This window comes from Zalophus californianus, chromosome 2 (genome assembly GCF_009762305.2).
Source record: "Zalophus californianus isolate mZalCal1 chromosome 2, mZalCal1.pri.v2, whole genome shotgun sequence".
NCBI classification, from domain to species: Eukaryota; Metazoa; Chordata; class Mammalia; order Carnivora; family Otariidae; genus Zalophus; species Zalophus californianus.
The window spans coordinates 98,263,548-98,277,506 of NC_045596.1; the positions used below are offsets into that span (position 1 = coordinate 98,263,548).

At 36.2% G+C, this 13,959-nt stretch overlaps 1 protein-coding gene across 3 annotated transcripts in view; it reads right to left on the reverse strand.

Annotated features, from left to right (window-relative positions):
• The window catches only part of SEC24D (SEC24 homolog D, COPII coat complex component), a 102,226-nt gene that overhangs the window by 59,679 nt on the left and 28,588 nt on the right, over window positions 1-13,959 (reverse strand). For all 3 annotated transcript variants that reach the window (XM_027600611.1, XM_027600609.1, XM_027600610.2), the window contains exon 8: window positions 13,119-13,246. In XM_027600611.1, coding sequence (XP_027456412.1) covers window positions 13,119-13,246 — 128 coding nt within the window. The remainder of the gene's footprint in view (window positions 1-13,118; window positions 13,247-13,959) is intronic.

Here is a 13,959-nt window from a genome sequence, read left to right on the forward strand (position 1 = left end):
TCCTCAAAAGTTTTTCATTTCTAAAGAAGACATCCAGATGGCCAACAGACACATGAAAAGATGTTCAACATCACTCATCATCAGGGAAATACAAATCAAAACTACAATGAGATACCACCTCACACCAGTCAGAATGGCTAAAATCAACAACATGAAAACAACAGATGTTGGTGAGGATGTGGAAAAAGGGGAACCCTTTTGCACTGTTGGTGGGAATGCAAACTGGTGGAGCCACTCTGGAAAACAGTATGGAGGTTCCTCAAAAAGTTAAAAAAAAAAAAAAAAGAGTCAAGCTTTCATTTAAATGACACCTTCTCAATCAGGTTTACTGGACTACCCTACTTAATCTGAAACCTGCCACTTACCCCCCCACCCCAAACAGTCTTCAACTCCCTAACCCTGCTCTGTTTTTTCCTTCCTCCACATATTACATCATTTGCTCAGTATGAGGTCCATTGTCTTGTCTCTCTCCATTAAAATGTAAGCTCCATGAGGGTAGACAGAGATCTTTATCTGTTTTGTTCACTGACATAGATCAAGCACCAAGAACACTAAGTGGCACATATTGGGTGAACAAAAAATATCTGTTGAATTAAATCCTTGTTGGAATAAGTTAGAATAAATAAATTGTCATTTATGCAGTCCAATCTGCTGTCAATGTAAATATTGCTTAGTTACCATCCCTGGTGGACAGCCACATATACTGGCTAGACCACTTCCACGTATACGGCAAATCATCCTTTGTGAGTTAACTTGATTTGGGCAAATAGCCAAAAGCCATTTGGAGGAAAGACTTGAAAATAGGGTTAAAAAAAAAGTTGAGAAAAGATTTTTCACTTAAAAATGAGTGTGACCAATTCAAAAGCATCTGGAGAAATAAATACATCTATATACGTATTATATACCATTAATAAGCTGCAAGGAGAGGAAACATGACTGCTTAATTTATCAAATAATAAAAATTGATGAATATGAGCTAATACACATTTTCTATAATTTTTCTTTAAGAAAGGAGAAGTGTAAAAAAAAAGAGGAGAAATGTAGACAAAATTATATGTTTGGAGTATTTAGATAAGAGTTTTTCAAAACTTTTAAAACTGTAGCAGAAAGGGAGTATGGAACATAGTAAACCAAAAGAAACTAAGATCTCATCCCCATGTTAAAATACTTCAATTTACCTCAGTAGTTCAGTTTCGGATTAAGAAAAGTGATTTCTGGTGGATGAGTTCCATGATAGCTATACACACCAGATTTTACAATTTTGGCTCTTCTGTTTTACCTGTATTTTGCAGAAATATTTTTCCTGAAAGTCAATGAGCTCTTATTTTCCCAAACAATGAATAACATTTCAAAGATTTTAATCTTTTCTTTACAGGTCTCATATATCCCCCCTCTTTCCCACTCTCTCATAAATATATACACACACACAGAGTACATATCTTCACATTTACAGTGAGATAATATTGAAAGAAACAAACATTTGGGGGGAGGGGATAAAACTGAAACCTAAGCTAAACTTAGGAAGAATTTCACCGTCCAGGAAATTCTTTAGGCAACTGTTATCCTAGTCAGCACAGGTGTTTTTGTCTGCCAGCAATACTAAAAGCAAGAATAATTTCCAGTGAGTATCCAAATGGTGATTTTTCATAAGAACACATGTGTAGGAAAGAAAATACTTTCTTTGATATAGAACATGGAGATGCAAGCAAATGTCAGATGGCTAGATAGAGATGACTCCAAAATGCAAATCCTAGCTTTAGCTTGGTTCCTGGAGAGTCAGTTCCACTTTTATTCACTTTGTAACTCATTCAGTTACAAATACAACATATACATACAAAGCAGATGCTCAATAAATGTTTAAGCATATCGATCTCTATTCTGAAACCTCAATCAAATTCCTTGGCTCCAAAATTCTAATTTACTTCCATATATAAATGATACTGAGTAATGAAAATACCGTATTAAATATTTATTTAGGGGGCGCCTAGGTGGCTCAGTTGTTGGGCGTCTGCCTTCGGTTCAGGTCATGATCCCAGGGTCCTGGGATCAAGCCCCACATCAGGCTCCCTGCTCCGCAGAGAGCCTCCTTCTCCCTCTCCCACTCTCCCTGCTTGTGTTCCCTCTCTCACTGTGTCCTTCTGTCAAATAAATAAATCTTTAAAATAAATTTATTTATTTATTTATTTATTTATTTAGTGCAAAAATGTTCCAGGGACTGTTTTAGGTCTTGGAAGTGCAACAGTGAGGAAAAATCAGATGCGGTCCCTACCCTCACGGAACCTAGTGGGAGAAAGACATCCATCAAATACACAAATACAAAACTGCAAACTGTGACACATGGTATGGAGGGGAGCTACAAGGAATATAAATGTGGGATATCCAGGAAGGCTCTCCTGAGGAGGTGACTTTGAACTGAAATCTAAAAGTTGAATAGAAATTAATTAGCCTAAAAAGACAGGATAGTGTGGGAGAGATTAAGGGGAAATTATTCCAGCAAATGTCCATGAAGAAGCTTATGAAAAATCAAAAGCTATATAAATGTTTATGCAATGGTGAGTTCTTATCACTAATAATAAATATAGAAAATTATGATATACTATCAAAAAACAGATACCGTGCAACATTTCTTTTTAAAAATGTAAATGAGGACGCCTGGGTGGCTCAGTTGGTTAAGCGTCTGCCTATGGCTCAAGTCATGATCCCAGGGTCCTGGGATCGAGTCCTGCATCGGGCTCCCTGCTCCACAGGGAGCTTGCTTCTCCCTCTGCCTCTGCCTCTCTGTCTCTCATGAATAAATAAAATCTTCAAAAAAATTTAAAAAAATGTAAATGAGCAACTAATTCTTTCCACTTACATATGAATATAAATGTGGAGTCTATATCAATTTCCTCCTTCTTAAGATGTGTAGCTAGAATCACTGAAGGTATATGATAACATCCCTCTTAAATGTATACATTTCAAGTAAACTTAAATTACTGTAGTTCATATTTCTCCTCTTTGTATACAGTACACTCCCCAAATCATGATTGCTGAGTTAAAATTTTCCATGGATGAATTTAATACTGTATAGCAAATAATCATAATAATAATGATAAAGATGATAACAAGAGTAACTATCATTCCTTACACCAGCTTATTATTTTTAGGCAACTATCAGGTAAGTAGAGTTATCATAATTTTATTTATGAGAGAAATGAGGCCCTAAAAGTTAAGTACTTTCAAAGTCACACTACCAGAAGTGCTAGAGTTAATCTGTACACCTAATTTCATGTGACTCCAAAATTCTTGCTTACTTTACTCATAATTATGCTCAACTCCTGACAAAGAATCACTTCAAACTCCTGACAAAGAATCACTTCAAAAATCACTTGTGCTTGGGCGCCTGGGCGGCTCAGATGGTTAAGCGTCTGCCTTCAGCTCAGGTCATGATCCCAGGGTCCTGGGATCGAGTCCCGCATCAGGCTCCCCGCTCCTTGGGAGCCTGCTTCTCCCTCTGCTTCTCTCTCTCTCTCTCTCTCTCTCTCTCTCTCTCTCTCTCTCCCCGCCCCCCGTCTCTCATGAATAAATAAATAAATAAAATCTTAAAAAAAAAAAATCACTTGTGCTTCAGAGAAACTTGGGTGTCATTTTCAGACACGAAAGGTTTGCATAATGTTTTTTCCCTCTCCCTTCTTTCCTACTCTCCTTCCCTCCTTTCTTCTCAAAAGAGGATTTTGTTTTTTGGTTTTTTTTGCTTTTAATCAGTGGAATGCGTAGTGAGCTTTCAAATATAAAACTTTAAAATATTTTATTCTCTCATATTTGCTCACTATCAATTGCATAAATTTTAAGCCCTTGTATTATCTAAATATCCATAAAATTTGAGTAGAGTTAGAACCATGAAGCAAGGCATAAATAGTGTATTTCACTGATTCTAAAATCTCCTCAATTGTAAGAGATACAAAAGCTTTCAACTGAACAGGACACAATGCTAAGAAGTCATTGTTAATAAGAGATATGCCTGTTTTAGACATATTAAAATGTGAGAAAATGTGGGCCTTAGAATTGATGAAAATGATAGCAAGAGGCTCTAAAATATTTCCTCTCCAGGGTGGCCCCTCACGAATGCCCAGTGTTCCACGTCCAGTGAGACTGGTCTTGGCTCCTATGTTATGGATGCCACACACTCAATCAGCAGGCATGGAAAGTCATAAAACTCACAGTCACTGAAAATTAAGTCAAGGCAGAATGTTTTCTTCTTTATTCTTATTTCTCCAAAAGGTATTCTCCAGTTAGTAAAAAAGATTTCCATGAGTAATTTGGTGATTGAGAAAATAAGCTTGGTGCATTTATCTTCTACACTGTAACTTAAAATAGAATTCTAATAACCTTTGCCCTGACAAATGTAACTCTCTCTCTATGTCTGCTATAACACCATTCTAAAAAGGGACAACATTCTGTTCTTCAGCTGCCAAACTTTTTCATAGCACTATATAAACAGTGACCAAAATCATTAAGGGATAAGATTCAGTTTCTAGAGTAACTTTATATATTAAAGTATTTTAAATGTTATATTCATAATTCCATTTCTATTTAAGTACATGTATTTTATTTTTCCAAGTTTTTATGTTAATACCTTCTAAAATAATGCATTACAGCAGACAACCTCAGATTATAATGCACATATTAAAAATAGATTCAGGCTCTTGAAGCTTTCATTTCAGAATAATTTAAGTTTTCTTAAAAGTTTTTTAAAGGACACAATATTATGTCATAATCAATTTCATTTCAGGGCATGTTTTTCACTAAAGCTAGCTAAATTTGGGCTCTATGTAAAAAATGCATAGTCTCACAATCTTCATGGGCTTTTTAAGTGAATAATACACTCCAGATTTCTTTTATTAAAAATGTAATATAGACAAAACTACTTTGGGTTGGGTTGTGCAATCTGTTCACAGGAATTTCTAATAACATATAGGATGTGTGATATATTCATGGTAATCCACGCTGAACGCACAATAGAGTGGAAAAGAAGGGTAGACACTAGCAGCCTTCTAGATCTATAGGACATCAGAGCCAGACTTCTCCCTCTTGGGAATAAAGGCCCAAGGTCACAATACAAGGCACAGCAGAAACCTAAAGTCATTTCCTGGCTCCCAACCCAGTGTTCCACCATTTGGTTACTATCTACTGTACTTTGGAGAAAATAGTCAATTTTTATTGGTTCCTGAAATATTGTTATTATGATCAAAATTTCTTCCTACTTGTTTCACTGTTCTGCTCTTTATGATGAAATATAACCCCTCATTAATATGTTTATTCATTACTATGTGCTAGAATACATCTACAATCTCTCAAATGATTTTTTTCTTTACGCACGGAGTTTTGTTAGAGAGGTGAATGAGGTTATAAGGGAAATCTGTAGTCATTCAAAAGTACAAAATAAAATAGAATAGCCAAAGTAAGATAAAACCTTACTTCATTAAGTGACATATTTATCAACAAGAAACTTAATAATTAAGACCTACTGTGCTAGAGGCACCTGGGTGGCTCAGGTGGTTAAGCATCTGCCTTAGGCTCAGGTCATGATCCCAGGGTCTCTCTCCCTCTGACCACCCCCTCTCTCGCTGCTCATGCTCACTCGCTCTCTCAAATAAATACAATCTTTAAAGAAAAGATTTACTGCACTAAAAATATTAATTTAGAGGCCTAAATATTTAGAAATCAACCACCATTCTGTAGTTTGGTTTATCTTTGTCTTTTAAACCTCTCTCCAACCCGGAGAGTGCATTTCTTCATCTAGGACCTTTACTGCATGCCCAGCTTACTGCCGGATTTGGATGGTCTTTGCCTTCAAGGAGTACTAAGCAGTAGCTTAAAGTCACAAGACTTCGAGAAAAGAGGTTAAGACAGACATTTCAAGATAATTCACGAGCTTACAGGAGCAAGAAGCCCATTGCTAAAACCAGTGTCAGCAAGAAAAAGCTATTTTATGTGTTTAATTAAATAAAACCTCAACAAGATCATTTATAGGCAGATGTAGCCAAAGAACTTGGAATTTGAAATCTCAAGTTCCAACAGCATTGCTCTTAGCTCTGTGACTTAATAGCCTCAGAACCTGTATAGCTTCTACATCTATAAAACCCGGATAACACCTACTTCACAAGCTGCTATCTTCCTAAAAAATAACATACAGACATAATACTAGAGTGAGACCATTTTTTTCCTCTGATGCATTAAACCACAGGTGATATATACGAGGTCCACCCCTGGTGTAATGTGTTCATGTTGGGTTTAACCTCTGACAGTCTTTTCTTTTTTTCTTAATCCCCTTTGTCAGTTCTTTGACATCCATTCCTTTTTCTTTCCAATGGCTTCTTCACATCTACTGAATCTATCAGAATATAAATAATCATTAAGAAAAAAGAATTTAAGCAGTGTTTAATAATAGGACAAACTTCTTCTATAAGTCATAAGTAAGGTAAAACTTCCGTGAACCTAAACTCCACAGAACAAACCCATCAGAATTTTTTCCATACTGCCCAAAAAATTAGCTGGGCACTGGCAAATTTTCTGGAAGTCATGGACATAAGTAACTGATCTTATTTTTCCCCCATACCCATAAAGTTCACCTCAGTTCCTAGCACAGAGTAATTAGGGGATTACAAATCAAGTGAAATTTAAAGGCTTGGATAAAAATTTATCTGCACTACATTAATTCAACAAGAAAGGAAATTACTTTGACTATTATATCTATTTATAATCTAAAAAAATATAAAAAGGTATTTCTGAATCTAGGCACAGAGGCAGTGAAAGCTTCTGCCATCTGGTTTATAGGTGAAATAACTTAATGTCAAATATAACTAGATGTATGCACTTGTCCAAAATGTAAAGATTTTCTATTTTGAAGAAAATAAAAAATTAAGTATAATCTTTAATCCTTTTGCACTGGAAATTTATACTCTACCTTCATTCTTAAAATACAGCATCAAAAATAAAATCACAAGTTACTAAAGAGAAGAGCTTACAAGATAACCAATTACTTTTCCTGAATAAATACCTTATAGTTAATTTCATTGAATGTGGCAATGGGTTTCACTTGAAACACATACAAAAAATTAAAATTTATAGTAAGGAACATCAAATCTTAAACAATGATGATATATATATGCCCTTGGAAATAGCATACATCTCCAAAGCAAATGCTCACAGGAACATTCTCTAATCATAACTGCTTGGATTGGGTTTATTTTCATAGGCCGTTGCTAACACAATGGCATGCTTTAAAAGGTTCTGTCAAACAGAACCAACTAAAAAAAACCAACTGTATTAAATCCTTTTTTAAATCTTTTTGATAGATTCCAAATCAAGATATCTTTAGGGATATCTTTTTAAATTGCAGCAATGATGGCAATATTAGTCAGATAAGGAATAAAATCTTAAAATTTTACTATACTTAAAAATAAGCAAGTCATTTATTATAGAAGAAAATAAATTCAAATGCTATTCATATGGAGAATAACAATATTCATAAAACCCATTTACCTTTAAGAAAGATTCTTTAAAATTTATTTCCTTAATTAGATGTTCTAAATATCAAAAATCAGCATGTGAAATCTTTCATTTTCTATTATTAACTATAATTGTTTATTTTTTATTTCTGGCTCGAGCAATTTATATGATAGCACCACTTATGGATATTTGGAACAGCAAACTGGTTTAGGGTGTAGAGATCAGAAATTTACCACTAAACATAGTAAGTCTGAGGTTTCTATGAGGTACCCAAGGAGAGATTTCAGGAAGGCATTTGGGTATGTGGATATGTAGGGATGATTGAGGGAGAGAGTAACAGTACAGTGATTTCGAGTTAAGGACCCGCGTGTCACACTGCCTGGGCTAGAATCCTAGCTCTGTTACTTAGCAGCCATTGGCCTTAATGAGTTACCTAAGTCTGTGCTTCAGTTTCCTTATATCTAAAGTGGGATAACAGATTGATGTGAAGATTAAATAAATGAATATACATTTAAAAAACCCTCATAACTGTGCTCATTAAGTGCTCCCTGCCTACTATTATTCTCATCAGTAACAGAAGCAGGTGTTACAGATGATATTTAGTCTTTGGAAGGAAAGGGAGCCTAAAGAGAGAAGAAAAGATCCCAAGTCCATGCCTTGGTGAACCCCAACATTATAAACCAGGAAAAAAACATAGGAGTAGAAACAAATACACCAGGGAGGTGTCATGGAAGCCACAAGATGAGAGTCTGCCAAGGAGGCCCAAATCCTGCCTCATCCCAGCTCATCAGCACAGCATAGCAGTGATGGTTCTCCAGTGGTTGTGGCTCACCTCATTTAGGCCTAGTTAATCCCCAAAGAGGAAGACGAGGTTTTTGAAAGCATGAACTTTAGGAACTTCTTCCTGATGTTTTAGCATCCCTTTCATATTTCTTATTTTTTACTTGTAAGCCTATTTCAACAAATAAAAGTAAATGTTCTTCTTTAAACAGAATGTCTTCATTCAACTCAGGAGACACTGCTATGTAAGAGACAGTAATCCTTCCTAAATATAATATATTCATTAAATATCATACAATTTCATTTGTCAATTATACCTCTCTCTCTTCATATATATATATATATATATATATATGACAAATGAAAACATATATATACATAGAGAAAGAATAAAATATATAAGTATATTATATTCAGGGTAATTCTGTTCTTGGTCTAAGGCAAAAGGAAGAGCTTCTTCTATAGAGAGAGCTGCAATAGAAAAAAAAAATAGCACTGTCAAAATACATTTACCTGGTCAGTGTGCAGAGTCTCTAGCAACATGAAAAGAATAGAGAATGTTATTTTCTCAAGTAGAGCTTCTCCCTAAGTCAGATTCCAAAAATAAACCACCACTCTAAACTCATCCATTTAGTACTTTGGGAAGCACAAAAACTAAAATGCAGCATAAGTTTTCACCAAAGGAAAAAAAAAAACTTCATGGTGGTAGGGAGTTAGTATTTGGTTAGATCAAACAACTTTGTTAAATAGAAAGCATACACATTTAATCTGTGTATGAAATGTGTACATGCATGGAGGGAGGGGGTGGTTGGCTTGAACTAACATTTGAAAGACACTTCTCAATACTAAGTTTTATTTTCAGGAACACGTTATTGAATAATTTCATTGTTAATACTAAATGGTGATAAACAAAAAGGTGGTTACAGATTCTGATTTTGGGTATGAATAACTGCTGAGTTTTGTTCTGTTCCATGGGTGGTTGACCCCGGGCAGTTGTCTCATGCGTTGGAGCAGGGAGGAGAGGTTTCTGCTAGTGTGCAACTGAAAACTATGCAAATTCATTGTTGTGAACAAGGTGCACTCAAGCTAACACTGCCTGGAGGCAGAAATCCCATGTATCCTCATATTGATAGAGAGTAAAGTTGTTGCCTGGCTTTCTTTCAAGGTAAAAGTGTTACCTTCTCATTATGAAAGTAACAAGTTACTATAAAATGATTCAGATAGCATAGGAATGAGTGCCGGAGAGTAGAGAGTGCACATCTGCAGCAATCCCACCCCCTCGGAGATGTGTCAAGGGTTTGCTATACCATTCTCTCAGGCACACTCATCTTACTATATTTCCCTCAATTTTAGGATTCATATTTTAAATTTTCACATCTCTGGAATCTTACACATCTTAAAATTGATACATACAGTAACAACAGTGCTTGTCTTACTCATATATCATGCCACACAGCTGTTGGAAAGAATAAGGCAGTTCTGTAGGTAGTGACATGGTAGGAGTGCCAGACATGTTAACTGGAAAAAGAAAGGTGCAGAATAGTGTGTATACTATACTATCATTTATATATTTATTTTTTTTAAGGATGTATACTTATATGCTGGTATATGCATTTTTCATTTCTAGAAGGAACCACAAAGAATAGGTAAAAATTGTCTGTAAGCGGGAGACGCCTGAGTGGGTCAGTCGGTTAAGTGTCTGCCTTTAACTCAGGTCATGATCCCAGGGTCCTGGGATCGAGTCCCACATCGGGCTCCTTGCTAGGCAAAGAGCCGGCTTGTCCCTCTGCCTGCCGCTCCCCCTGCTTGTGCTCTCTCGCACTAACAAATAAATAAATAAATCGTTAAAAAAAAAAAAAAAAGATTGTCTGTAAGGGGGACGGTAGAAGGGTAGGAAGGGTCTTTTTTCATTTTATACCCCTTGCATCTAAGTTTATATTTTACTTATTTAAAATTAATTGAGTCATTAAAAAGCAGAACATTACTACATATTACTATGGATTCACGAGCATGAAGTCAATATATAAAGTCGCATATAGGGAGGATGCATACCAAATTCATTACAGTGTCTGCCCCTAAAAGGGGGGTGGGGAAGGAATGGCCTGATAAAGGAAATATCATATGTAGCTATGAAGTTTTAACTCTCATAAAAATTTTTTAAGCAAATATGACAATATGTTATCATTTATTAATGATGGGTGGTATGTATGTAAGTGTGATGTTATTCACTGGTACTTGTTTAAATTTTGTTCGAAGTATGAAAATTGAAATAAAAACACAGCTCATGGATACTACTCCAGAGCCATCAGTACATCTAAAATTAGGGGCGCCTGGATGGCTCAGTTGGTTAAGCATCTGCCTTTGGCTCAGGTCATGATCCCAGAGTCTCAGGAGTCCCAGGCCGCCCGCTCAGCTTCTCCCTCTGCACTTCCCACTGCTCATGCACGCTCTCTCAAATAAATAAAATCTTAAAAAAAAAAAAAGACACCAAACAGAGAAGATAATGAGCAATGGCACTCTAATACAATGTTAGAAGGACTATAAAGTGATACAACCACTTAAGAAAATGGTCTGGCAATTTCTTACAAAACTAAAAAGAAACATGTACTTCGTGAGCCAGCAAACTACTCACAGGTATTAATCCAAGAGAAACGAATATATGTCCACAGAAAGACTTGTACAAGCATATTTATGGAAGCTTTATTCACAAGAGCCAAAAACTGGAAAGAGCCCAGATATCCATCAGTAAAAGACTACATAAACAAACTAGTATGTCCATACAATCAAATACCATTCAGCAATAAAAAAGGAGCAAACTACTAATACATGCAATAGCATGTTGATGGCACTCTAAAACATTATGCTGATGACAGAAACCTTACACAGAAGAGTGCATACTCTGGAAGTCTATTTATATGAGGACCTACAATAAGCAAAACAAATCTATGGTGGGGAAAAAAAAAATCAGAACAATGGTTGCCAGGGAAAGAAGGTTGTTAGAAGGGGTGGGAGGATGAAATACTTCTAAGGATGACAGTAATGTTTTTCATCTTGAGAGAGGTTAGGGTTGCTCAGGTGTATCCATTTGTCAAAATTCAGTGAGTGGTTACTTAAGATACGTGCCTTTTACTGTAAATCAATTTTGCCTCAAAAGGAAAAATAATCTGTAAGAAAATTCTGAACTCTCATTAATGATATGCATGCTGGAGTATTTAGTGGGCAGTGTACTAATTAATGTCCACAATTTACTCTGAAATGCATAAAAAAGGATGGATTGATGGACAGATGAATCAATAGGTGATAAAAACAAGTATAGTTAAATGTTAATGGTAGAATCTAGGTGTTCACCATAAAATTCTTTTAAATTTTCTGTACGCTTGAAAATTTTCATAATAAAGTGTTGAAAATAGCAAAAAATTACTTCTAGCTATTATTTAAAACACACATACACATTATATTCAGCATGGATCTGTCATTACACATTGGTCTACCTTATCCTTATTAAGCATAGTGATTCTAAAGAGGATTTTATGGACATTAATATTAAATTTCTGGGACCATCATATAAGAGACCATACTTAAAATAAGTAAATACTGAATGTACTTCTTGACTTACAAATATGAGACCATATTGCATGTAAGATTGGCTTCTAGGAACAGCCTCTTCTATGCCCCACTCTACCCCAGTTCACTCTACCCACAAAGAGAAGGCAGCATTCTGCCACCATTCTCCTTATAGAATGAGTGGATATCTTAAAGGGTATGAAAGCCACTGTCAACATGCACACTGTCTCTTCTGTTTCCTCCTTCCCTGAGGTGATGTAAAGCAAAGCCCTCGTCCCCTTCCCCAGGCCACTCTACCACCCATATCAGCTGGCATGGCCAGCCCACGAAATGGGACAAATCTGTTCTCTTGTGCAGATGCTCTGCCTTTTGCTCGGGTGCTGTTAGGTGTTCATTAGATCAGCCAACCTCAGAGTCATTACAGCCAAGCTGAGGTTTAAACTGGGAAGAGAATCTGGGTAGAGCAAAAGGAATCCAGTGTTCAGTATAGCTTACTAGACTACTGCAATGGGATTATGGTCAAAGCTCCAGTCAGAATTAAAGCTTTTCCTCACCTATTTGACTAGCTCTATAGTACCTTGTATCTCTGTGAGTATGTGTGTATCCACCATTCAGGGCATGAAAAGAAGGAATGGCAGCCTTGTTGGGGGGGATGTCTCAATCACAACATCCATTAACACCATCCCAATATCAGAAATTTTAAATAAATACCACTTCTTATCTTTTATCCAAATGAATCATACTGACTTTAAGAGTTCATGAGCACGTTGGCCCCGTGACTATTAAAGCAGCTATAGTAAGACCACGGACCTTAGGCTCTGTTAGCTTCCTTCACCTAGATGTTGGGGCCAATAACTAGGCATAAAGGTCACATGAGAAGTCTTAGTTTGTCACTACATGACATTCTCTATTTCCTGAATATGCACATTGTTACAGCAGAACCAAAAGTGACCCTGTCCTTCAGTGTTTGTTATACAGGTTGTCAAACAACATAGCTTGTCAGATTTTGGTCTTCCTAGTGAATTGAATGATTGGATGTTTCTGCATTATATAAATATTCTCCAGTTTTCTGTTTATAATACAGAATAATGTATAAGAAAACAATGATGAAAGAAGAATTTTGGAATTGCTAAATTATTGAGTTGCTATTTTTTTTTTTTAAGATTTTAAGTAATCGCTACAACCAACGTGGGGTTTGAACTCACAACCCCGAGATCAAGTCACATGTTCCACCGAATGAACCAGCCAGGCACCCCTTGAATTGCTGTTTTTATCATTCTTACCTCATTTGAAGGAATTGTGGCAAAGGGTTTGATGACAGCAGCTAATGGAATCTGAGCTTGCTTGGCCATATCTGACGTGCATGGGAAACAGTATGTTGTGCAACGAATGTATCGAGGACTAGCATTGCCTGAAATGTTCAAAGGAACACACTTGAAATTTGCTGAGAAAAAAAAAATCTGCCCTATAATATTTAAATATTTATAATTCTAGATAATACATTGCCTTATTTGTATAACTTTCTTCATGATTTCTAAAAGAGTATTATGCAATGCAACAATCTATGTTTATATTTGTATTTACTGAACGTCTACTAAGACACTGTCCTAATTGCTTCCTTGTAGAGCTTATATTCTGACAGAAGATACAGACAATAACTATTGTTATTAATAACTATTAAACCCAATAAATGAGTAAATTACATGGGTCATTAGAAGATGTAAATGCTATGAAAAATCTATCTGGTAAAGGGGTAGTGGGAGGCGGACTGCAACTTTAAACAGTTAAAGAGTAGGCCTTATTTAAAAGGTTACATTTAAGCAGACTCCCAGGAAGCAAGGCATTGACCCAGGTAGGTGCCTAGGGGCAGCGCATGTCTGGCCTGCTGGAGGAGTCACAGGAGGCCTGTGTGGCTGGAATGGAGCACATAACTGGGCACAGCAGCTGGTGAGGAGTTCAGAGAAGTTACAAAGGTTATGCAGGAACCAGAGGAGATATGGTGGTGGCAGGAACCAGCCTGAGTAGAGTTATTGACAAGTGGCCATATTCTGGACATATTTTGGAAGTACACGGATTGTTATGGGAGGGATATACGAGGTGTGAAGATGGGAGGTGGGAAAGGAA